Source organism: Muntiacus reevesi, chromosome 1 (genome assembly GCF_963930625.1).
Source record: "Muntiacus reevesi chromosome 1, mMunRee1.1, whole genome shotgun sequence".
NCBI lineage: Eukaryota > Metazoa > Chordata > Mammalia > Artiodactyla > Cervidae > Muntiacus > Muntiacus reevesi.
The window spans coordinates 112,363,865-112,390,489 of NC_089249.1; the positions used below are offsets into that span (position 1 = coordinate 112,363,865).

General features: G+C 41.1%; 1 protein-coding gene across 2 annotated transcripts in view; it reads left to right on the forward strand.

Annotated features, from left to right (window-relative positions):
* Positions 1-538: 538 nt before the first annotated feature.
* Positions 539-26,625, forward strand: part of TGFBR3 (transforming growth factor beta receptor 3) — a 194,567-nt gene continuing 168,480 nt past the window's right edge. For both annotated transcript variants that reach the window (XM_065908873.1, XM_065908884.1), the window contains exons 1-2: positions 539-842; positions 24,010-24,189. In XM_065908873.1, coding sequence (XP_065764945.1) covers positions 24,129-24,189 — 61 coding nt within the window. In that variant the 5' untranslated portion in view covers positions 539-842; positions 24,010-24,128. The remainder of the gene's footprint in view (positions 843-24,009; positions 24,190-26,625) is intronic.

Sequence of the window (26,625 nt, forward strand, 5' to 3'; positions counted from 1 at the left end):
GCAGGGACAGAATGAATGTGCGCGTGGGGGCCTTTGCTAGGGTGTAGGCAAGAGGGTGTGATCAGATTACCCGAGGTTTTAGAAATTTATATCAAGACGGAGTGAACCAAATAACCCAACTCTTCCAGAGAGCTCTGAAAAGTTGGAAACACCTAGTTGGAGGATGGGAATCCCTGCCGCTCGCGTCCACGTTCTACCCCTGCCCCCTGCTTCCTGCCCCAATGTGGTTCTTCTCCGAGGACCCCCTCCCCCACGGCCGACCGTCCCAACCTGGGCGCGCAGCACCCCAGCCGTTCCCAGTACTTCTTTCCTCTCCCTCCTTTCTCGGTCCGTAGGGAAACGCAGGCTCCGGCCGCGCTCGGGGTTCATCCATCAGCCCGAGAGGAAAAGGGGGAGGAGAGCGGGGAGGCGGGCGGCGGGAGGAGGAGTTTCTCGGCGGCCCGGAGCTCCGGTGGGGACCGCGGAGGAGGAGCGCCCTTCCCCCCGCGCGCTGATTGCTGTGGCGTCCTGCCCATCCCCGCCCGCGTGTGTGAGGGGGAGCGAGTGCGCTGGGTCGGCCCGATGGGGGTAATCGAGGGTTTCGGGGACGCCGAGTGGCGCTTTCCTCTTCCTAGTGAGTGAGGGAGGGAAGTCGGCGGCTCTCGTGCTCGGCCACTTTCCCTGCGCGATTCCCCGAGCTCCCTGCAGGAGGAGAAAGTCCCCGGCGGGTCGGGATGGCGTAGTTGCGCCGCGGCGCAGCAGCTGCCGGAGCTCGCGGCCGCCGGGCGCTGGGCGGGGAAACTTTGCTCTGCTTTCCTGCAACTTGTGGCGGGTGGATCTCCGTTTGACACACCGCCTCCGAGGTACGTGCGGGCTCAGCCTAGCGGCGCTGCAGCCCGCGCCGGGACGCCCTTGGCCGCCAGGCTAGCCCAGCACCCGTGCCGGCCGAGGGCTCTCCAGGCTGCGCGGGGGCTGTTGGCGTTGCGCTGGGTTCCGCGCCTGTTTCCCGGCCGGGATCGCTCCGGCCGCCCGGACCCCTGGGCTGCTTGGGGGCGGCGTTGGTCGGTTGGTGTTTACGCTGTGAGGTGCACAGGGGAGCGGCCGTCCCGGGTGGGCAGCGCTCCGGGCGATGCGGTGTGCTGGGGAGGACATCTGCTCCGCGCCTGCCCTCACTCTTCCTTTCCGCGGTTTCTTCTGACCTCCGCGGGGCGCGCTGGCCACTTCCCACTGGGCGCATGACAGCGTCGGTGGGAAAGACTTGTTGTGGGTTTATACTCAGTTGCCATTGCAGAGGCTGCGGCCCCGGTACCCGCGCACCAACAGGAGCTTCACTCCCCGCGGGCCGCGCCCTCAGGGTGCACTGCGGGTGGCGCCGAGCGCTGCAGCCCAGAGCCCCGCAGAGAATCCTCCCTCCCGCTTTAACTTATAGCCACCTTTCCCGGTTTATTTTGAAGGATTCCCTTAGCATGTTCATTTGGTTAGAATAATCTGGAAACTCTTGGACTGTTGCTAGGAGAATCTTCTTGCAGTCTTGTTCTTATTAGGGCATTTGCTTCACTTTCCAGAATCATTTGATGTAGGGAACCAGCTTGTCAAACGTGAATTACCTTGACAGTGTGTGTGTGTTAGATGCTCATTCATGACCGACTCTGCGACCCCATGGACTGTAATGGACTGTGGCTAGCTCCCCAGGCTCCTCTGTCCATGGAATTCTCCAGGCAAGAATACTGGAGTGGGTTGCCATTCCCTTCTCCAGGGGATCTTCCCGATCCAGGGATGGAACCTGGATTTCCTGCTTGGCAGGCAGTTTCTTTACCATCTGAGCCACCAATACTGGCTCCCACCTTGGCCGAGTAGAACTTAATGGATTTAGTGTCTACAAAAAAGAGCTGAGAGAAGAAAATCCCTCCATTTCCTTAGCTGTGAAATGGGAGTGATAATAGTATTGGCCTCAATGTTACTGTGAGGATTGAATGATTTAAAATATGTGAAGTACTAGAGCAGTGCCTGTGCACCGCTCTTAGCTGTGGTTGTCCTGAGCCTCGTGGAGACTGGACAGGAGGTGGAGGGTAAGGATGGTAGGAATGACAGACTGAGATGCGGAACCAGACTTTTTCAGAACTCTGCATCCCTTCCAAGAGAAATAAGCGATCGGTTTGGGAGGAGATAAGTCTCCCACAAGTAGCAAAGCACATGTCAAGACCTTTTAATTTTCCTGGAATAGTACTTCAGGTTGCAAACAGGTACTTCAGTGTGAAATTAGCTACTTTCTTTACGGAAATAATAAAAGTTAACGTTCATTGGGCCCAAACTCTGTGCCAGACACTCTCCTAAATGCCTTATGGACACTTAATCGTTACACCAACCCTCTGGAAAAAACACTATTAATAGCCCTAATTTGCAGATAAGACATTAGAGGTTAGTTACTTGCCCAGGCTATTACACAACTGTTAGTTCTGTCTGACTCCAGAGCTAGCTCAGTCACTCAGCAGAGAGCAGCAAGTGCAGTCAGATTTGTGTGCGCTGAGTCTGGGCAGCTTTTCCCATCCTGCAACTTCCCACTGACTTGAACACACATCTCTTGAAACACAAATCAGGTATCCGTGATTAATTTAGGTGATCTACCCGTGGGGGTGCCAAATTTCAGCTTGTCTGAAACTGGCTCCAAATAATTATAAATAGAACTCTGATTTATATTAATTAATTCAGATCTTTAAACTTCATTTCTCATATTGATTCTCCAGACATTGTTGGTCAGTGTTACTTGGCTTCCTTAGGAAACAGCTTGGGGTTGGCACAGGAGGCAGGGAAATAATTCTTACCCCCTTAAGGGCTATTAAAATGAAATGGATTTCATGCCATTGTGTCAGTTAGAGGATGTTGCTCTGTTTCTTGATGTTCTCGGCTTTTGGCTTCAATTCTGCATTGTTTAGTGTTTCAAGGCTTCAGCATGTTTTCAGCCCTTCAGTTTGTCTTTGTCATTTGTCAACTTTAATTTTTCCTGTTTTGATGGAATCTGACCATTACATGGCACCTTTGCTTAACAACTGTTGACCCACCTCTTGTTTTTAAACATAAAAATCACCAACTTACTTTTGAACCCCAGCACTTCAAAGGCACCCCCTGGGGAATTCATTGCTATTTTGAATATTAGCCAATAGGGGGAGCATAGCACACTGTGTATTGATGTCTGTTAGGCACCTAAACCAGTTTTTTTAGAGTATTCATACATTTCAGGAATGGAAAATGTTGTGGCTTTATCTAGCAAAATAACCAAGTTGCTTTCTGACTTGACTATGGAGAACTGGGTTTAATTTCAACTGATGAGTGTAAGAATAACTTTGAGGACAGGGCCTATATATTGGATATATGTCTAGAACTCTGTGGTGTGTGGACAGATATTAAATACACACAGAGTATATTTCCATTTGTTTTCGTTAAGAGGCATATGTAAAATAATTTTGTGTACTTTGAATAATATTTCAAACTATCTAGGAGAACTGGGAGTCCAGAGAGATGCATTGTGAATTCTTTGGTAATGAAGCTCATTTGTCTTTTGTAGAAGAGTGGATATAGTGAATTTGTTCTCAGGAAGGCTGGTGTTCTCACAATCCTGTCATTATCATTTTTCATTAACATCTGAGTGCCAGACAATAAGGAATTGTTATGTTGAATAGCAGCATTTCTATTCCAGTGCATTCTTCAGAGGCTTATATTTTAGTATGGTAATAGTCCAGAAATAACATGTTTGTTTAGTATAGATGCAGTGTGTCTATAGATAAATATATAAGCAATATTTAGGAATTAACATGCTTGGAAAAGCAGTTAAACTAAGTTTTTAAGAAAGTTTTTCATCTGCAATTTTGTAGGTCAGTTTCCTTTCTTGCTACTTGAGTATCAGGTACTTTATTTCATTTACCAAGTTAGGGTCAAGTGGATTTTATTTTAAAGTAACTTTCAAACTTAGTCCTTTCTTTCTAAATCTCAGTACTGCAGTTACACTTCAGAGTAGCATTTTATTTAGTCTAATTTAGTTTTCCATGGTCTTTTAGTTTACTTATTCAACAAGCAGGTAGCAACCCCCAACTCCCTAATAGGCTTAAGGTTCCTGGTGTTGGAGTTAGCCATCCTCTTTCAGTCCTCTGATAACAGGATGCCCTAAGACTTCCTAGGGTTTAGGAAAGCCTGTTTTTTGTTGTTTTTTTTTTTTAAACCACCATTATTGACAAAATTGGTTTGCTTAAAGAGAAGTATTGTCCCATTCTTTTGAAGCCTCAAAGGAATTAATCTTTCTTTTTGCATGCAAACTTGATTGTATCTTGTAAAAGTCAAGTGATTCTTGCTTTTCTGAGGGCCTGCCCTGGGCCTAAGCACACGGAGAACTCAAATGTCCTTTGAGTACTGAGAAGATGGTCTCTGCAGACTCTTTAATATCTAACTGTTGACCAACTTCCCAGGATCATAAGTTTGTGGCAATTTCTGACAGTACATTTTAAGCTTAACAGGCAGAACTGTTAACATTTAGAGGATCACTGGTAAGTATCAACATTGCTGTAATATTTTTCCTGGGTGAATTTGATCTGTGGTCATTTTAAATTACCCCTGTTCTTGATAATCCATTTTGAAAATGTATTTTTTTCTTCCCTCATTGCTGTTGGACAAAAACTAATTATAATTGTCAGGTTCATTAGTTAATGAGGACACTCTGGCTTTTCTTCTTTTTCTTTTAATTCAACAGTTATTTTATAATTGATTTTACCTCTGTTTCAGTCTCTCCACTGGAGCATTTTGCTTATATTTTTAAACTTCTTTTGAAATTTTGAAACTTAAAATGTTAACTACTTTTTGAACTTTGCATGATTCAAGTTAGATAGTGATTTGGGGGTCTTTAACTTAGGAGCAATCTTGTATTGCCTTTAGGAACATGGATAGTTTGGAATATAAAAGAGTGAATCTAGGGCATTTGAGGCTTCCACATCTTCAGAGTAACACTTGGAATGATAGCATTGTCTTTTTGTAGCATTTCGTAAAACACTAGCTATTGCTGATTTGTTCGGTTTCTAGTCAAGCTGAAATAAATCACAACTTGGAAGTGCCTTACAAAAAAGGATTTGGGTCCATTTCCTGGGCTCTGTCCATTTCTAGATTTCTTGTTTTATTTCTTTTGAAATAGCACATTTGTTTGTTAACAGGTATTGAGATTTATTTTCTCTGTTTGCAAAGTTTTAAGATTTAGCACAGATTTCCGAGCCTCTTGCCTTCTTTTAGGAGCAAATTGTTTTTATTTCTCCACCAAGACATGCAGTATTTAATGTCTGAAGCAACATTCTTGGATTTTCTGCATGGGGCCCCTCTCATTTGGACCTTCTTCTGCATGTTTTACTCTTCAGTTTTCTGGGTCAAACAACAAGACTTAGTAGGCTGACAACTAGAGGTATAAGGGATGGAGACCATATTTAAAATTGAGATTATCCCCCAAGGTCTGAAACATGGTCTCCAGAAGCAAACCCTTAGGCTATCTTGATAGTTCCTGCTTAAGATAATTATAGGAAAAAAAAGGTTAAGTCTGTTGCTAGTGCTGGTGATTCCTTTAGCTTGACAAAGTTCGTTTTTAGGATTTAATTTTAAATTGTTGCCACAGTAATAATTTATAATCTAGTCTGAAGTGTCAGCTCTGTCTTCACTTTAAGAAAAAGGATGGTGATCCAGAGGCATATACTTTCCCTTATTTCTTGGACACTGGGCCCTGGGAGAAAGGGAACTTCAGGGTTGGGTACTTTTTGCAGAAGAAGGAAGAAGCACCTGCTTGTTTGTGCTTCCAAGCTCATAATTCATTTTCCTGGTACAGGCTGAAGGTCAGCTTTTTGTTTGAATTTGCCGATGGACCATTTGTACAAACACATTTAAGTTGATTAGTCCCTGAAAAAAAATGATCTTTAGAAAACAATCTTTACAGATACTGGTCCTTGAGCTCTCCTGTGATCAGATTGCCCTGGGAAAAGGTCTGGAGTTTACAGGTGTGATGACTAAGCCCCAGTAATGGGTAAGAACACCAAGTGGACCAGGTGGAGGGCCCAGCAGAACTTAGGGTTTCTTTTTTTAAATTCTGATTATACTATTTTATTAATGGAAACTTGATGAATACTTAATTCCATTTGGTGTGTGAAAAGATTCCCTTTTGGGAGTATAATTCTGTTAGTATTTTCAGTGATTTATGTGTTTTGACATATGAAATTGTTCATTGGATGCAAAAATACACTGGTGGCTATTTGCAAATTTCATTTTATAATTAACTGCATGATGATTGCTGGAATAGAATTTTTTTTTTTTTTTCTTTTTAATACTTGGAAGGTTATTTGAGGTGAAATATTTAGATTCCAATCTCAAAACCTTGTGTTCATGTGGTACCCTAAATATTTTTGTGTGATACTCCCCTGTGTTGTTTTGAGTTATCTCTTTTCTGGTATTTTTCTTTAAAACAAAACATACTCAAACACAAAACTCTCCTTCTAAGTGTCCATAAAGGATAAATATCTCATTTTATTATATGACACTTGGTGCAATTGACTGGCAAATGAAATTCAACTTTGAGGGAAAACACCATTGACTCATTGCATACACTTTGCATCGCTGCATGTAAGGTCTTCCCTATATGTGTGGGAGAAGTTTCTGATCTTCCAAATGGGTATGTTTACTATTGTTGGTCTCTATCTGTCAAAGCCTTTCTGAGCAGACATTCCTCTTAGTTTCTTATTTTTGTGTCTTTATAGAGATAGTTAGGGCTTCCTGGGTGGCTCAGTGGTAAAGAATCTGTCTGCCAGTGCAGGAGACGTCGGTTTGATCCCTGGGTCGGAGAGATCCCCTGGAGAAGGAAATGGCAACCCACTCCAGTACTCTTGCCTAGTGAACCCCACAGACAGAGGAGCCTGGCGGACTATAGTCCATGGCGTCACAAAAAGAGTCAGAAACGACTTAACGACTAAATAACAACACAGCTATTTGCCGTATATTTATAATGTGGCCTCTGAATCATGAAACAATACATAGCAGCTGCTTTTTTTGTTTTGAATCCATCATACTCATCCATTACAAAGCTTCACAGCCATTGGATGCATCATGTTTTTGACATAGTAGCCAGGGGAACGATGACCTACTTGATACATTTCATATTTTTGGGGGGTACATTTGCTTTTTTCAGTTTATGGCCTCTTTATATTTCATTTCTAGAATGGCTGCTAAGATATTGAAGGTTTTAATTTTATTCAGTGTGTGGGCAAACAGGGAGATTTCCCGTAGAAGCAGTTCTACCAAATTAAAAAAAAATGCTTCCAGAAAGTATCCTATATAGATACCTTGTTAGATAAGGCTTTGATGATGTTCAGATGGGAGATAACTGAACACAAAGCAGGATTCCACTTAACTTCATTGAATAGGGAGGCTAGGAGAGAGGGGGGAGTGTCTAATTTGTCAGGAGAAAATTCACTTTTGCATAATATAAGGCATTTAAATTTAACTTTTTTGGGGGGAATTAATATATATTTCTAATAGTTACATAGGTAATAGGTTTGCAAAAGAAATTTTGCTAAGGTTGAGATTCTGTAGTTGGCAACTCTTATAACCCTGAAGATCCTGTTCCCTGAAGCCAGGAAAAAGCAGCCTGTTTCCAATTATAAATCACAAAAATAGGGAAATTAGGCCAAGAAAAATGATCATTTTGGGGGTTGGGTTGATTTTTTTCAGAGGGTAAAGGAGAAAGGACCATAGGCGCACAGTAGAAAAAAAAAAAAAAGAAAATCTTCTAGTTATTCTGTTGGCTTTCAATTTTTTTTTCAAGCTTTCTGTATTGGAAATTAAGAATAATTTTAGGTTTAAAGACACCTCCTCCTTCAGCTCCTTTTTGTTTCTCAGAGTGCAAATAGAGGAGCAGTTAGGCGGCTTCTGCTGACACTGAGGGGCTTGGTCCCAGTGTTTTGGGACCCAGCTGGTATTACTGGTAAAGCCTTTTCCTGTCTGAATGGTGCCAGATTATGGCTTTCCAGCATCATCACAGCTAATTGGGGCTATGGTTTATTTATTACATTTTATACTATGCTTTGTGGGCTTCCCTCCTGTCTCAAACCGTAAAGAATCTGCCTGCAATGGAGGAGATCCAAGTTCGACCCCTGGATGAGGAAGATCCCCTGGAGGAGGGCATGGCAACCCACTCCGGTATTCTTGCCTGGAGCATCCCTGGACAGAGAAGCCTGGCCGGCTACAGTGCAAGGGGTCGCAAAGAGTTTAACAGGACTGAGCCACTAACACTTTCACTTCTTTCTTTTCCCCATACTATGCTTTGAATGAAGATGTAGTCCCTATGGATTGGTATAAAGCTGCCCTGGGGAGAAACACTAGGTTTGCTAGTGTGAGAACAATCGGAGGTGAGAAGCCTAGCTGGGCGTTGGATGACGTGTGAGTGAATCTATTGTCCTCAGCACTTGTCGGAAGCAACTAGCCTTTCTTAAATAAAGCCTGCTGCTAGTTTCAGGATTAGTGGTCCCGTGAGACCCAGGTGTTAACTAAGAAATCTCCTTTCTACCGCCAGAAGATCACCACCAACAGATCTTAGTTCCTGTTTCTCACACCTTAAGCCTCCAGAGTGTTGAATAAAACTTTCCTGATGGTACAGAATCTTTCATAACAACGTCGTCCTTCGGGGCTAGTGGTGTTCAGCGATTGGCTCCTTTCTTCTCACCTCTGGCAAACTCCTCGGCCTTCAGCGGGCGGGCTCCCACGCCCACTGCACCGCCACCCAGGATGGGCGGGTGCCAGAGAAGGTGCGAGGTGCAAAATTCCCAGCTTGTTTTCAGTTAGCATCTGAAGTGTCCTCTCTCTGGTGCCTTACTCTCTCCCACGTTTTGTTACCTTGGTTTCCTGGAACTACGTTGCCCTGGATTCCCCCACTCCCGCCCGATCTCTTCAGGTTTCCTTCTCAGTGCTTATTCTGTGTAGGTCTTTTCCAGCATCCATCAGCCCATTTCCCTCCACTCCTCGGTCGTTCAATGACTCATATTTCTATGTCTCCGTGGTCACCTAACTCCCAGTTTCATGCATCTATCTCCTTATTTCCAGCAACTACCTGGCTATTCTGTCGGTCTTTCTGTTAAAGCTAAGATCCATGGCGGTGCAGTGGTTGAGACTTCCTGCTTCCGTTGCAGAGGGTGTGGGTTCCATCCCTGTTTGGGGAAGTAAGATGCCAGATGCCCCTGGTTCTGTGCGCAGTTGCTCAGTCGGGTCCGACCCTTTGCAGCTCCATGGGACTGTAGCCAGCCAGGCTCTTCTGTCCATGGAATTTCCCAGGCAAGAATACTGGAGTGGGTTGCCATTTCCTACTTCAGGGCATCTTCCCAACACAGGGACTGAGCCTGTGTCTCTTTGCATTTCCTGTTTTGGCAGGCAGATTATTTACCACTGTGCCATCTGGGAAGACGCTGCATGCCCCCGGAGCGGGCTGAAAAACCAACCAACAACAATAAAACCAAAAAATGAAGTCCCAGTCCCAGTATACGATTCCTCTGTAGTCTCCAGCCCCCAACTCCTGCATTTCCCCTGTCAGTAAGTGGCACCACTGCCAAGCTAGGATCCTCAGGCATACTCAATTTCCTTTTGTTTACCTCCTCCAGCCAAGTCAGACCAATCTCATGGTGTCTTACTTTTAGCAGATCTCAGTTGGTGTTTTCTTTATTTTCCCTGAGTTCCAGGAAACTTTATTTATGGACACAGAAATTGGAATTTCATATAATTTTCAATGTATCATGATGTTTTATCAGTCTTTTAACTTTTTTCCATCATTTTAACATGTAAACACCAATCTTAGCTCTACAAGAGAGATTGGCTAACTAGGTCTATAGGTCAAGCCCTGAAATTGGCATGTTCTTCTCTATTTCCAAATCATCACCTCACCTGGACTGTTGCAGATATATTCCAGTTGGTTTTCCTGGTTTCAGTATCTCTCTCTCAAATTGTTCATCCTTATGCATGGTACCTTCTAAAATACAGATCTGTGTTTTCCTTTCTTTTATTTAAAATGTCTGCTGTTCCATTATCCTTGGCGTGGGATGTCTGGTCACTCACAGTGTGGCTCAGCCTACTCTTTAGCTGTTTTCCTTAACTAATCCCATGAACCTGACTGTGCTCCTACAAGACTCCTTCTGTTTCTGGAGCACACCCTGTGCTCTCTGCTCCTTTAGGATTGGGCTTTTCTCTAGCATCCCCTCCTTTTCCTTCTTTCTGGTCGCCCCCTGTTTAACTCCATCATCACCTTCTCTGCTAAAGTTTCACGTGGCTCTTCCTGGCAGGCGGTTGATTGCTTCCTCCCTTTATTTCTCTTTGAGTCTTTCTCCTGCTCCCTCCTGAGAATTTACTTTCTTCCTCTCCAGACTTCCCTAGAGCAGGATTGAGTCTTACCATCAGCATGGGCATGGCCATATATATTGTCAAATGGAATTCTTCAACTTGGTTCCACTTCTGTTAAAGCTTGAGGGAAAGATCAAGTTTGCAGTTGATATGAATTGTAACTGTAGAAAATACAAAGGAAATCAACTCAGAATCATATAGTTTAGGATTAGATTGGGGCTTAGAAATAATCCTTTCCAAGCCCCTCTAAAGATGAGGACAACCAGGTACAGAGAGCTTGGATGGTTGCCCTAGATTGCAGGGTGGGGAGCAGTGCTTCCCTCTGCCCCTCTTCAGTAGTCTCCCCCCGGTAGCCAGAATGGCCCTGATAAAACCTAAGTCAGATGCTGTCATTTCTCTAATTAAAACACTCTTCTTGTTCCTGTCTTTCTCAGAGTAAAAACCCAAATCCTCATAATGATCCATAAAGCCTTAACCAGCCCACGACTCCCTTGCCTGTTGCCTCTTTGCCTGTTCACCCTCCATTTTCTGGCTTGCTCACTCTACTCTAGCTACTTGACCTGCTTTCCCTTTCCCATTCCAGACACACTCTATCTCAGGGCCTTTGCACGTGCTGTTTTCTTTGCTTGTAATGTTTTTCTCCCAGGTATCTACACTGTTCACTTCTTAGGGTTAGGGTTAGGGTTAGGTCCTTACTTGAAACAAACGAACATGCACACAAACAAACCTTCCTGCCTTGCTTCTCTGTTTTATTAATTTTCTCAGCATTTACCTCTGTCTCATGTATAATTATATACCTTGTTTATAGTTTTGGTCTCCCCCAACTAGAATGTAAGCTGCACAAGGTCAGGGATTTTTGTATATTTTATTCCCTTTTGAATCTCCACACAGGACCTGGCACTGACTGAGCAGGCAAATAGATAAATATTTGTTGGATGAATATATAAATGAGAGGAAGCAAGATTTGTGTTTTCTTGCAAATCCAGTTAAATGTACACTTATGGCATTGAAAAGGGAACACTATCAGGTATGTCTGGAGGGAGAATCTGATTTTTTAAAAATCCCCGTTCAAGACCTGTCAGACTAGAACACTGACCTCTTTAATTGTTTGACTTGAAGCAGTGATAGTGGGTTCTGCTCAGCCTTAAAGTGGTTTGGGAAGACTCCCATTTTACCTCTGACAGGCTAGGGCTTGCTGTGGTTTCTCTCTGCCTCTGGTTTGCTCTTTAACCCATGGGACTACGAAGATGAAAAGTAAACACGGCATTAAACAGAAGAGCTGGGGGAGAGGGTATGGGGCAGAGGAGCAGAATTTCCTTGTGGCCCTGACATCTTCCCTTGGCTCTGGGCCCATGCACAGGGCCGCTCACTGAACCTTCTAGGGTTGCTTCGGGGCTATGCCCTAAGGAATGGTCTTGAGACTGCCAGGCCAAACTCCTGAGTTTTGCTTTGATGTTCTAATTTCTTTGAAAAGAATTGTTTAGTTTAGACAAAAAGGACTTTGGAGTATGGATTTTTAAAAAATTAAATTACTGTCTTAATTTTGAAGAGAGGTTTTAACCCTTTTCAAGACAGCAGTTGAAATTACCATTTGCACACTTCCTTAGTGGTCCAGTGGTTAAGACTGCGCTTCTACTGCAGAGAGCACCAGTTTGATCCCTCATTAGGGAAGTTCTGCATGCTGTGCAGTGTGGCCAAAAAGAAAAAAACAAAAAAGAAATTACTACTTGCTTTTGTCAGTGGTGGGGGTATGGTCCTTTGAAACCAATGACTTAAACCCAAGGGGTAGTAAATTATACTTCTGAAGAAGCATCCAATTCTTGTGGTAGGGGGTTGGGTTGAGTATAGAGCTAATTTATATTAGTGTAACAGTCCTTTTAGAGTTACTTACCTCTCTCTCTCTTTGTGATAACATCAGTATGGTTTCTACAGAGCCCGCCTCATCAGGACAGGAAGCTCAGCCAAGGAAGTCAAAGGCTTAGGAGGATGTTATTGGCCCTATACAAAGCTGTAGCATTATTTAACCCTGGGATTCAAAACCATCAAATTGAAAGTAAATTGTCTTGAATGGAGCTGTTGTCAGTGACCTAGTTAAAAATTAAAGCTACTGTTTCCTGAACACTAAAAATGTATGAACTCTCTGAACAGTGCCTAGTACATGGTGGTTGTTTAGTTGCTAAGGCACATCCAACTCTTTGCGACCCATGGACTGTAGCCCACCAGGCTTGTCTGTCCATGGGATTTCCCAGGCAAAAATACTGGAGTGGGTTGCCATTTCTTTCTCCAGGGGATCTTTCCGACCCAGGGATTGAACTTGCGCCTCCTGTGTCTTCTGCATTGGCAGGTGAGTTCTTTACCTCTGAGCCACCAGGGAAACTCTCCGGTACATGGTGCTGCTGCTAAGTTGCCTCAGTCGTGTCCGTCTCTGTGCGACCCCATGGACTGTAGCCCACCAGGCTCCTCTGTCCATGGGATTCTCCTGGCAAGAATACTGGAACAGGTTGCCGTGCGCTCCTCCAGTGGATCTTCCCAATCCAAGGATTGAACCCGCATCTCTTAGGTCTCCTGCATTGGCAGGCGGGTTCTTTACCACTAGCGCCATCTGGTACTTGGTAGGTGGTAATAAATAATGAATGAATGGAATAAAATAAAACTGCTGTGATTGAGCCTTGCCTCCATGGTTACAAAACAAAGTAGCTTCTCCCTATGTCAGATCTAATCAGGCTGCCACTATCAGAAAGTGACTGTGTGGGGCTTGGTTGGTGTCCACAGCAGACAAGTTTCTGTTTGTAGTGATTAAGATCATAGGCTGTGGAATCAGACAGACCTGGGCTCAAATCCTGGTGCCAGGATATACTAGCTTGCGGGTGGTTTAGCATCTTAAGCCTCACTTTTCTCATTGTAAAATGAAGTTAAAGAAATCTGTCTCCTTGGGTTTTTGAGAGGTTGAAATGAGAAATTGTGAAAAACAGAGAAGGTGCCCCAGAGATGGTAACTGAGACATTTTGTGGGGTCCAAAGAAGGTGGCAGGGTGTTAGCCTCTAAAAAGGAAGGCGAATGTTGTAGAAACACATGAACGACCCCAGAATAATTACAAAGCAGCCTGTGGACAAGTCTTGGCTGTGCTACTAACTAGCTGTGTATCAGTGGGCCAGTCATTGAGCCTTTTTAATTCTTGGTTTGCTAATCTGCAAAATTAAAGGGTTGGAGTAAACGTTATCTATTTCTAACATTCTGAGTTGTCTCTAAGTAGAGGATAACATGGAACAAATTATACACAAAATGTTAAGGAAACAGTGTTTACAGAGGAATGGGAGTAATCAGAAGTGACTTTTGAAATGAGGTGAGGAGAACAAGTAGAACTCATGGAGTTTGAGGAGTAAAATAAAAATGGCAATTTTGATGAAATAGGCAGATCTGACAAAATTCAGGTTTTGTGATTTCTTTTCTTGCTTATAAGATAATTTGTTTAAATATTTTTTGTTTATATAAGTTGTATGTTAAAAAATGTAGTATTAATACTTTATTTACACTTACATTGTCAAGTTGAATGCTTTTCTAGGGTAATACTTCGCAATTTTGTTGTCATTCCTGCTAGCTACTCCATGATCCTGTGTTTCACATTTCCACAAGTGTATTTGAAGTCTCATTTTATAGGAGAGATTCAGGATTAGTTTTTAGCTCTTATAATGACAATTATAAGTAAGGTAGAGAATAAAAGATTTTCTTGTTTAATCTCTTCATATTAGAGATGAAAAAATTAAAGCCCAGAATGAAGTGACTTGTCTGAGCTTGTGAAATGTGTTGATACCCAAATTCTTGCCTCTGCTGTTCCTTTGAGGCTGCCTGAGGTATAGGGTCTTTCTTAAATACTGAGGTATAGGGTCTTTCTTAATTGTTGGAAAGTGAAAGAAAGCGTGAAACTGTTAGTTGCTCACTCATGTCCGACTCTTTGCGACCCCCTGGACTGTAGCCCGCCAGACTCCTCTGTCCATGTAATACTCCAGACAAGAATACTGGATGCAAAGCCATTCCCTTCCCCAGGGGATCTTCCCAACCCAGGGATCGAACTCAGGGCTCCTGCACTGTAGACAGATTCTTTACCGTCTGAGCCACCAGGGAAGCCATTCATTTGTTATTGAGAGATGTTCTGATAACTCACTGTCTTTTCATACTACTTTTAATGTAATGTACAAGATAGTATTTTATACTTGACATCCATATGGTACCTTCACTGGTTGCCTTCTATATGCTAAGTGAGCCAGGGCAACTGTCATCTCTCTTTCTGAAATGGACAGATGAGTAGGAAAGCCACACCTGGAAGGAAGTAATTACATGGAGATTTACTTTGGGGGTGGACTGCACCATATTCTAGGTGTCCAAGTTTAATTTCAAGAGACTCAGAGGAGGCTTCCTTAAAGAGGTAATGCTTATACAGAGACCTGAAGCCTTGAAGATGTTAGAAATTGGCCATGTTAGGGGAACCATGGCGGGTCATTGAATTCCAACACAGTGAAGGTCACTTCTGGAAGCAAGGACTTGACCCTTTTGTAGAACTGAATTAAGGCGAGCATGGATGGAGAATGCAGAGGATGAGGTGGGACTAAGTTGGCAACATCCAGCAACCACGCAAAATGTTTTGGTTTTTATCTTGATAGCAGTGGGCAACCATCAAAGGGTTTTAATTCTGAATGTTTCACAAGCCTGGGTGGCTGAACCCTTTCTTTACCAAATAATATCAGTTAAGTGATCAAAATGTATCTGTTGAGCAATTATCCCCACCCAAGAGAAAGAATTTTATCTTGGAAGTCAGTGAGAGGAATAAAAAAATGTGCTTAATTGTGATTAGCAAAATAGTCTTATTGCTGGAATGTTTATCCTGAATTCATATATTTGCAGAATCCATGCATATAAAGATATGAATCAAATGTTTTGGCAAATTAGTACATGTTGTACAAAATAGTCTGTTGGAGGTCTGGGAGATGTAGCACTTTTTATTTATTTTTTGGCCATGCCACACAGCATGTGAAATGTTAGTTCCCTGACTAGGGATCAAACCCACCCCACCCCTGCAGTGAAAGTGTAGAGTCTTAGCCCCTCAACTGCCACAGAAGTCCCACCCCAAAGCTTTTTTAAATGACTTGGTGCAAGCTAGGACCTGAGAATATTCAGCTGTGCTGCTTTGGCTGGAATGATTGCTGCTTTGTGATTTAATAAAGCCTTTTGGTGATAGCTGATTCTTCCCTCTAGGCATCTGGGTTAGTTTGGTGCCAGGCTGAGCTCTGAAGCCCCCTGGCTAAACCCCTGAGGCTAATGGAGAAGGGGAATGCAGCCAGATCTTTTAACTTATACAAGAGCTGTTGAGACAGTAGCTTTACTGCCTTTTTGGAACAACATTGCAGTATTATGACTGTCTTTAGGACTCTTGTCTTTAGGACTTTTTGGTGATAGAGGGAATTTCTGAAATTCTAGGTGACAAAGTCTAATCCCAAAATTAATATAAACTTTGATGTAAACTGCTGTTTATATTATACTGTGACTGGTAGTTTGCCTTTTTTTCTTTAAAAGACTATATATTTTAACCATAGAAACTTCGATGACTATTATTTTTTTAAAATGTACTGGATGGAAAAAAAATGTACAATGTGGGCCAGGTATTGTTTTAGGTATCATGCCCATATTCTGTCTCATATATTACAATCAAAATATCATTACTGTTTTGCAGATGAGGGGGTGATGGAGGCTAAACGACTGGTCCAATGTAAGACATCTGGGTAAGCCAGATTTGGAACCCCCAAGAATAGTTCTCTGTGAATTCTAGCTTAAAATTAAAAAGCAACTGAAATCTTTAGGTAAAGAAATATTAAATGTGAAAGGTGGTTCTTGGAATACTGCAAGGGTGAGTTAAAAATATCAGTCCTAGTTTGTTTCAACTTGAACAAAACCTGGTCTTTTACAACCTTGTGAGATGTATCCAGGCCCACCCTCCTCTTTATGCTGTATTTTGCTTGGGCAGTGAGGTCTCTTGTGCTTGGGATAGACAGAGGGCTCTTAAGGACTGACTGAAGGTCAGCCCCTAGGAAATTAAGGTTGCTGGGGCCAGAGATGTGTTGGTTACACTCTTAGCCAGGAATGAGGGTAGACCAGGCCCTGGACGGGTATAGGAGAACAGAGCCCAGCTTCTCTGTACTTCTTGTGCCCTCTCTGCATCCTGCCTTCTTTTACTAGGTCTTCATGTAGAATTCCTACCTACAAGTATAGGTAGCTCAAGAGTGAAGTGAAAAGTAAAAGTGTTAGTTTCTCATTTGTGTCCAACTCTTTACGACCCCATGGACTGTAGCCCACCAGGCTCCTCTGTCCATGGAATTCTCCAGGCAGGAATACTGGATTGGGTAGCCATTCCTTGTCCAGGGGATCTTCCTGACCCAGGGGTCGAACCTGCATCTCCTGCAATTGGCAGGCAGGTTCTATACTGTCTGAACCACCAGGGAAGCCCAGGTAGCTCAAGAGTGGTCTTCCTTTTTTCCTTTCCACTGGCAGGCACAGAATATTGAAACTTTACTTAATCTTAGGCTTCAGGATAGTAATTCCCTTTGATAGAGACAGGCTGCTAATGATAAGTAATACAGCTTTTGTGCTGTTACATGTACAATTTCATTTGATTCCTTGTTACCACACTGTGATGTAGGTAAGGTCAGTTTCAGTTCAGTCGCTCAGTCATATCCGACTCTTTGTGACCCCATGGACTGCAGCATGCCAGACTTCCCTGTCTATCACCAACTCCTGGAACTTGCTCAAACTCATGTCCATTGAGTCAGTGATGCCATCCAACCATCTTATCCTCTGTCATCCCCTTCTCTTCCTGCCTTCAATCTTTCCCAGCATCAGGGTCTTTTCCAGTGAGTCAGTTCTTTGCATCAGGTGGCTGAAGTATTGCAGTTTCAGCTTCAGCATCAGTCCTTCCAATGCATATTCAGGACTGATTTCCTTTAGGATTGATTGGTTTGATCTCCTTGCAGTCCAAGGGGCGCTTAAGAGCCTTTTCCAACACCATAGTTCAAAAGCATCATTTCTTCAGCGCTCAGCTTTCTTTAGTTTATTTTCTTACAAATGAAGAAACTGAGGTTCCATTCTAATCTAAACCACCTTTCTTGTCTGACTGCTGTCAGAGTTTTAACTGATCATCTTAGCACTCTGGGCTCCCTTCGTGTGTTCCCCACATGGTACCCAGAGAAGTCTTTATTTATTTTTAATTAATTTTTTTCTGTTTTATTGAGATATAATTCACACGTAACATTGCATAAAATACAGCATAATGATTTGTATATTGCAAAATGATTACCACAGTAAGTAAACATCCATTACCTCATATAGTTAACAGCTTTTTTATAACTTGTGTTAACTTTTAAGATTGATTCTTACCGACTTTCAAATGTACAATGCAGTATTGTTAACTATAGTCATCATGTTGTACATGCTATCCCCAGAAATTATTTAGATAACTGGAAGTTTGTACCTTTGGTCTACATTCACCCATTTCCTCTATCGTTCACTCCCACTTCTGGCAATACCAATCTGGTCTCTGTTCCTGAGTTCAGTTTTTTAGATTTCACAGATAAATGAGCTCATATAGTAGTCGTCTTTCTCTGACTTACTTCACTTAGCATATTGACTATGAGATCTATCAGTTTTGTTGCAAATGGCAGGATTTCCTTCTTTTTTTTTTGGCTGAGTAATATTCCTTTATAAGCACACCACATTTTCTTTATCCAGTTATCCATCAGTGGCCATGTAGTTTGTTTCTGTGTCTTGGCTACTGTAAATAATGCTGCAGTGAACATGGGGTTGCAAATATCTCTTTTGCAGTGATTTAACTTCCTTTAGATATATAGCCAGAAGTGGAATTGCTGGATCATATGGTAGTTCTATTTTTAGTTTTTGAGAAACCTCCAGCTGTTTTCCACATGGGCTTCCCTGGTGGCTCAGTGGTAAAGAATCTACTAGCAATGCGGGAGGTGTAGGAGATCACCTGCAATTCAGGAGATGCAGGTTCAATCCCTGGGTCAGGAAGATCCCCTGGAGAAGGAAATGGCAACCCATTCCAGTATTCTTGCTGGGAAAATTCCATGGCCAGAGGAGCCTGGCAGACTAGAGTCCATGGGGTCACAAAGAGTTGGATACAACTGAGCAACTAAACCACCCCCATACTGTTTTCCACATTGCCCGTACCAGGGACACTTTAAAAACCTCCTGGGCTCATGCCACTTTCCTGCTTAAACTCCTTCTTGACCCTGTTCCTTTCCCTTCCTATTGATTCTGCAGCCATCCCTTCAGCATCAGTGACTTGTAATGGTTCCTTTATCTGTAATGTTATCCTTCACTAGAGCTTTTAAATCTTTACTTATCCTTCAAGTGGTGATACTTTTTTAAAATGCTCTTAAAAAAAAAAAAAAGAGCTCTTATCATAGCCTATAATTACATTTTTTGGTGATTATTTGCTGGTTATCCCACCACACTTTAAGACTACAAGGGCAAAAGAATATGTCTCTTTTTGTGGCCATTATATTCCTATTGCCTCGCATGGAATAAGCAATAAAGATTTACTGAAGGGGGAGGCTTAGGAAATTAAATTCTTGCTTAATGTAGTAGATGGTGTTACTTTTACTAGAATGTAAGCACCATGAAGGCAGGATTTTTGGCTCCTTTTTCCCCTGCTATATCTTTGATATCTTTAACAGTGCCTGGCTCCTCATAGTAAATATTTATCAAATATTGATTATACTTGGATGCAATTCCAAAGATTTCTTACCCACATCCAAGACTTTTCCCCTCTTTGTGCCAAGTCTGTCTGAAAACGGGGATTTGGGATTAGCCAGTTTCTCTGTGTTGTAGAGAAATGGGAGAATTGCTGTTGTGACTCAGTAAGGTGGTTTTGCTGTCTCTGTGCACAGATCTTAAAGGGCATCCAAATGTCATTAAACAATAGTATCTGTTCTGTATCCTGTACACACCTTTTTTCAGGCTGCCAAGCTATATATTGATGTCATCCATCCTGCCTTTTTTCTAAATCCCCTGAATAACATGTTTAATATCCATCAGAGCAATTCTTCTACCAGCTTTTATTTAACCATTTGCAGACTTAACAGTATACCTTTCTCCAAAAAAATCACTATTAAATGGCAGACTAGAAACATTTTAATGATCTGCTAGAAAACCTTTTAATGCTGAAGGACCAGAAAATCAGGTGTTATTACCTATTTGGGTTTAGGGGATGGGTCATTTTTTATTCCACTCAATATACACATCTTTAAGATCTTCACATTTGTTGAATATTTTCCATATTGGGGGTTGAACAGTCATAGTGTTAAGATACGACGATGCAAAGATTTGTGCTTTATCTTCAAAGAACTTAGTCATACAGCATCACCAAGGATTGTTTATTTATCATGACTACCACCCACAGTCCGGAAGTCAAGTCTTAGTTTGTGATCAGTAATGATTTGTGCAAAGTGCACATGTCAACATGGAAGTACCGATGTCTGATGGCAGCTATGGCAGACTTCCCTCTCTCTTGGAGAAAACATTCTGTTTCTAGAGGTTGAGCACTGAGGGAGAGAAAACGGTTCCTAGTTTGTGGCAACTGACCTGGAACTGCAAGGTGGAGTGCTGTCATGGGAAGACCCGGTTTCTAGTCTTGACTCTGCCTTATTGTTAATATTTTGGGCAAGTGCTGGTCTTGGAGATTGGGCTCCTCTTCATCTATGAATTCTGTTGAGCTCATCTAAGTTTAAAAGCTGTTCATATTATCTTTAGCAGGCTAATTCTTTTAGTTGAGAAATTGATTGGGTGGAAGTTAATTGTAGGTTCTGATTTTGAATAATCACATGTTCATAGCCCACTGTGCTAGCTATCGAAGGGGAAGTTACTAATTTTTTTTGCTGGCTGTAAGCTTATTGCCAGGCATTGTTTCACCACGTTTTCCCTCTAAGATAGAGCAAGGTTTGCTCTTAAAAAAATCCTGATCAACCCAGGAAATACCAATTGTTTCCAACCAATTCCTTTTGGATATTAGTTCAAAAAACCATGATGTATTTCAGGACTCATTTGGGTAGGGGTTTTCAGCTTATCCTGGTCTTTCCCTGTGAACTCCTTGTATCACTAGAGAATGTGGGGCAATGCACTAAGTTTAATGACCTTAAAAATAGACTCAGGGGAAATTAGAAGAATTAGTATCACATTCATTTTTTAAAAACTCCATTAAGGTCTCACTCAGAATTATTTTTTGTTCGTTTGTGGATACTGTAAGTTTTGGTACCCTTTGAATGGAATGCATTACTTTGAAATATGGGCAAAATGACTGTTTCACAGTATCTTTCAAATTGTTCTTTTAAGATTTCGAGCACCCTATTTATATTTCTAAAGAAAGCTATTTGTTCTTAAAGTCCAAAGAGATACAGAGAGGTCAGAAAACCAGGGTTGAGTCCCTGGTCTGTGCAGATTGAGTGTGATATAACCTCAGAGAAGGAAAAGAATTGGTATTTCCCTAGTTTTGTTCCAGACTTTGTGACTTTTTTCCAGTTTTGTGGAAACTTTCCAGTTTTGTGACTTTTTCGAAGCTTTTGATCATCCTGTGTTCTAGTTAGGGAACTGATCCCCAGGTTGTGTGTTCAGCTGCTGATATGTGCAAGTCTTGGCCAAAACTGGAGTTCCAGTGAATGGAACGACACACTTCCCTTTTTATTCTCCTCTGCCTTAGGATCCTGTCACCACATTGGGAAGATTAGACAAAAACTCTCTGCAGTTTATTTTCTCTTTTGAACAAGTTACATTGTGGAGGGACTTTTAAGCTAAAAGAAGAAAAGCTCCTTCTTTGTTCGAAGCAGCAGTGTGTAAGTTTCAACTTGTCTTGGACTTCCTCGGAGATGTTTTAAGATCCGGTGTAAACTTGCTGTGGTTTGCCTTTGGGCATCAAACTGTTTAGCTTGGCTCTATTATATCTGTAATTGCTGCATTTTAATAATTACCCAATATTCTTGTCAGCAATTTGCAGTCTATATTTTTAATAGAACCGTTTGCCTTTCTTGTCCAGGTTCATTCAGACTTGGTTTAAGCCCTGGATTAAGGTGCACAGCCCCATAGACCCTCTGCAGCTGCGGGCAGGGGGTGACACAAGTTCCTTAAATATCCCTCCAAGCCTCGTGCTGGTTATGTGGTTTGTATGCACCATAAAAATCCTCTGGGAAGTCATCTTCTGAGGTCTCCTTATAGGGTTTTGCATTATAAAATTGCCCTTTTAGTATTTGTTGAAATGACATGTTCTTCTAGAGTTTTCCTTATCCATCCATTCAGGAAATCTAATTTTTTGAAGGAAAAAAAAATAGGGACAGATTCTCTTTGCTGGCATTGATTTTTTTTTTGGTCATTGATTTTTCAGATAACCGAGGAGACTTCCATTACATCTGAGGTGATGTGGAATTATGGTGGCAATCACTTTAAGCAGTGATTGGAAACAATTTTATGGTGTCCAGAGTTATGTCAGTTTTGGAGATAAGACCATTGTGCCACCAATGAACTGTGCCTCAATTTTGTCGATAACTTTGTTTTCTTAGTGATCTGCTCTTAGCTTATCTCCTTTTGGTGTCCATTGTAGTGTTTATTTTGTAGTATTTTTCAGTAGCTAAAAATTATGTAAATAGCTATACCCTAATTTTTCTGCTTTCTTGGTGTAAATATACCTCAAAGGGAATGGACCAGTAATGATAATAATAGCTAACATTTATTCATTGCTTATTATGAGCTAGGCACTGTTCCTTTTTGTTTTTTTTTTTGCTAGGCACTGTTCTAAACAATGTGTCTATGTTAACTCATTTAATCCTCACAATAGTTTGTAGGATAGTTTCATCCATGCAGAATGTCCAGTCAACATCACCCATTTGGGAGGTGGCAGAGTGGATTCACACCTATGCAGACCTTTTACTGCCACTCTCATCTGTATTTCACTCATACTAGGCTTTTAAAACCATTTTCCTACCAAGACTGGACCACAGTGCCTCCTGCATATGTAATAGTTCAGTTTTAAAGCATATATAAAAATTATCTTTGAAATTGGAAGTTTATTGTTACTATTGCTGGGTAGGTAATACTTGTAAAACCCAAGTGGGAGTTCTCTGAAAAGGTTCCCTCCCTCTCCTGCCTCTGTACCCCAATCACCCTGTTGTTTTTCCTTCTCCAAGGCCATTAGTATTACTCCTACAGAGATGCATTTTAAATATCTTTCTCTTCACACTTGATGCAGTGAACTAAAACCATTTAATTCGAACTCGTTTTGCCATTGTTTTTATATATTTGTACTGTGTCTGCAAGTGCCCAAACTGGCTTTGTGTCTGAAGGCAGCGTGCTGTTTCTGGGGATGCGTTTATCTGACTCTGGGTAACAGGGCTGCAGTCTCTAGCTGTTTGAGGTGGATCCTAGAAACGCGCGATCCTGCCTTGCCTGAAGCTTAGATCAGGCAGGGTCTTCATACTTTTATTCGGTTGTCAGATAATTTTTATTCCTGACACCAGGAATCATGTCCTAATGCAACACCTGGAACATAGTAGCTGGTCAATAAATGGTTGTTGAATTGCAGCTTCTGTGGGTTGTGCCAGACTCAGGGAGATAAGGTAGGAAAATTTATCAATACGTTGCAGTGCCTAAATGAGGTAATTTTTAGGGTCATCGGAGAATATTCCAGTTAATCCCACCATCACAAAACTTGTTATTTCAAGGCTCTAGATAGGAAAAGTTTTAAAAAACCTCTTGGATCCTCTAGTCAAGTAACCAGATAGTCTTAGTTGGAGTTGAGAGACAAGTTTTCACATGTTAAAATGTTGGCAAACAGTTGAAATAAGAATTTTGCTTTTTAATGGTTCCTTATGTTTTCAGATTGATTCTAAATTAGTATTTTAATTTGATCCTTGTGATAGGTCTGTCAGTATAACATGAGATTGAGTTCTTTTTAAAAAATTTTACTGAACTATAATTGATTTACAATTTTATGTTAAATTCTGCTGTATAGCAAAGTGATTTGGTTATACACATATATATTCTTTTTCACATTATTTTCTGTTATGCTTTATCATAGGATATTGATAAAAAATATAAAAAAATATAAAATTAAAAAATTAAAAAATTTATAAAATAAAAATATAAAAATATTTTTATATATGCTTTATCATAGGATGTTGTTGTTTATCTATGCTATATATAATAGTTTGCATCTTAGATTGAGTTCTAATCAGAGTTGGTCTTTTTTTTTTTTCTGAAATTCACTTATTAAGTGTCATTGATTAGTGTTCCAACATAACTGATGATGTTATGTTTAGGTGTACCTTGAGTTTATTCTATACTCTTGAAACTTTAGTATAAAACCAAAGATTTAAAACATCAAAGGAAACATGTATTTGCAAAAGTATTTGCTGTAAAAATCTTTATTTGATAATTACTGCCCCCCCACCCCCAGTTTGCCTGAGTGCTGTCTAGTCATATTTTAAGGTAAATTTCTTATACTTTTTAGGAATTCTTCATTTCACTTTAATATGTACTTATGAACATAAATTCCTGCATTAAGTTTTCTTCATAAAATGTGTATTTTTACAGGCAATTTGAAAATTGGAAAGAAGGATTTTAAAGCCACTTTTGACTTGCAAAGATTGTCTATAATCTGAAGAACTACAGGCTGAGGTGACTGAACAGGACACACTTTTGGAGAAATAAAAATGACTTCTCATTGTGTGATTGTCATGTTTGCCTTAATGAGTTCCTGCTTAGCAACTGCAGGTAAGTTGCATAATACAAATTGCATGTTCATTGTGTTCTTTTGGATGTATTTTTGTTCATTCTAGAAAAATTTAGAATATGTGATGTTTATGCAGAACTTGAGTATTTACATTCTTCAAGGAATAAAATGCTTGACTCCTCTACAGATACATAATGTGTTTGCCTATATTATATCTTACTACACTAGTGCTAGATATTTGAATGTTGGTGACGCATATACTTCAGTGTGGAGGTGGCCAGAGAACAAATATGCTGTTTAAACCCACTTAAGTTTGTTACATGCAGAGATTACATTTACTTTCTTGTCCTAAATAAGAATTTCAAGAAAGCCCTTTGGTTCTTTATTGTAAAATAAATAGATCTTTTGTATAGAGGTGACACTGCTAGCACAGGCTACTTAGGAAATATTTAATTTTGCCTATTTCAGGTATTTTAGGATGTGACTTTTAAAAAACTACAGAGGGGATTCCCTAGCAGTCCAGTGGTTAGGACTCTATAATTTCATTGCCAAGGGCCTGGGTTGGGGAGCTAAGATCCCACAAGTTACATGGTGTGGTGAGAAACAAAACAAAACAAAATATAAAAATTAAAAAATACGAAAATATACTGTGCTTCCTAGAGGCCATCAGAATGTGAGATTGTAGATGAGTAGAAGCAAATGGTTTGGTTGGAACACTGTTCCTTAAATAAGAGTACCGGATCCCTCACATCAACATCTTAGTGTAGGCAGTCAGGGTTACTTAACAAATTTAGAAACTTAATTTGCTCTATTTTGTTATAATTTGCTTTGTGTCTCTTTTGTAATGAGCTATATTAGAGTTAACTTGTTGGGCCAGTTTTGAAAACTGGCTGGCCTTAAGAAGACACACAGTGACTTAAAAAATGATTAGCTTCTTGGTTTTGACTGTTGAAGTGCACATACAGGTAACATGAGAGTGATAATAATAAGCATGCATTGAGTTTGCAATACAGCCAACTACTGTAATAATTATAGATTAACAATGAATATTGTTAGAAGGGTATTCTTAGTTTATGAGCTCACTTAGTCACAACTCTGCTATTCACCTCTGTGGTATACTGAAGAAGCCAGACCACCATTAAGGCTTCAGTTGACTCAGACCAGGAGTCAAATGTAGGCAGAATGAGTGGAAGTCACTTTGCAGAACTTGGTTTATGAGATTGGAAAGCAGAAAGAATGACACTCTTGTTGCAAATATCTTGAGGGAAAGTTTCTTTTGAATGCTGGTGTGTGAATTTGAACTGCCCATTCTCTCTACCAGCAGTTTCACTTTGTCTCATGATTGCAAAGTTATTTTCCTTTTAGCTGGTACATTAAAAGTGATCTTAATTAAAATCTCATTGAAAAGTAGTAGGAAAACAGAGAAATATCTTCTGCTTCTGTTAGGTCCTTACCAGTTCTGTTCTTTATTGTGCCCATGTTTGCATGAAATGTTCCCTTGGTATCTCTCATTTTCTTAAAGAGATCTCTAGTCTTTCCCGTTCTATTGTTTTCCTCTATTTCTTTGCACTGATCACTGAGGGAGGCTTTCTTATCTCTCTTGCTATTCCTTGGAACTCTGCATTCAGATGGGTATATCTTTCCTTTTCTCCTTTGCCTTTGGTGTCTCTTCTTTTCACAGCTATTTGTAAGGCCTCCTCAGACAACCATTTTGCCTTTTTGCATTTGTTTTTCTTGGCGATGGTCTTGATCATTTCCTCCTATACAGTGTCATGAACCTTCATCCATAGTTCTTCAGGCACTCTGTCTATCAGATCTAATCCTTTGAATCTGTTTGTCACTTCCACTGTATAATAATAAGGGATTTGATTTAGGCCATACCTGAATGGTTTAGTGGTTTTCCCTACTGTCTTCAATTTAAGCCTGAATTTGGCAATAAGGAGTTCATGATCTGAGCCACAGTCAGCTCCCTGTCTTGTTTTTGCTGACTGTATAGAGCTTCTCCATCTTTGGCTGCAAAGAATATAGTCACTCTGATTTTGGTATTGACCATCTGGTGATGTCCATCTGTAGCGTCTTCTCTTGTGTTGTTGGAAGAGGGTGTTTGCTATGACCAGTGTGTTCTCTTGGCAAAAATCTATTAGCCTTTGCCCTGCTTCATTCTGTATTCCAAGGCCAAATTTGCCTGTTACTCCAGGTATTTCTTGACTTCCCACTTTTGCATTCTAGTCCCCTATAATGAAAAGGATATCTTTTTTGGGTGTTAGTTCTGGAAGGTCTTGTAGGTCTTCATAGAACTGTTCAGCTTCTTCAGCATTACTAGTCGGGGCATAGACTTGGGTTTCTGTGATATTGAATGGTTTGCAGAGACAGAGCGCTTAGGGATATACACAGAGAGATAAGATTCATCCTTTTGAGTTGCTTGTACTTTAGTTAGGCATATAAAATATAACCATGTAACAAAATAATCAATGCAT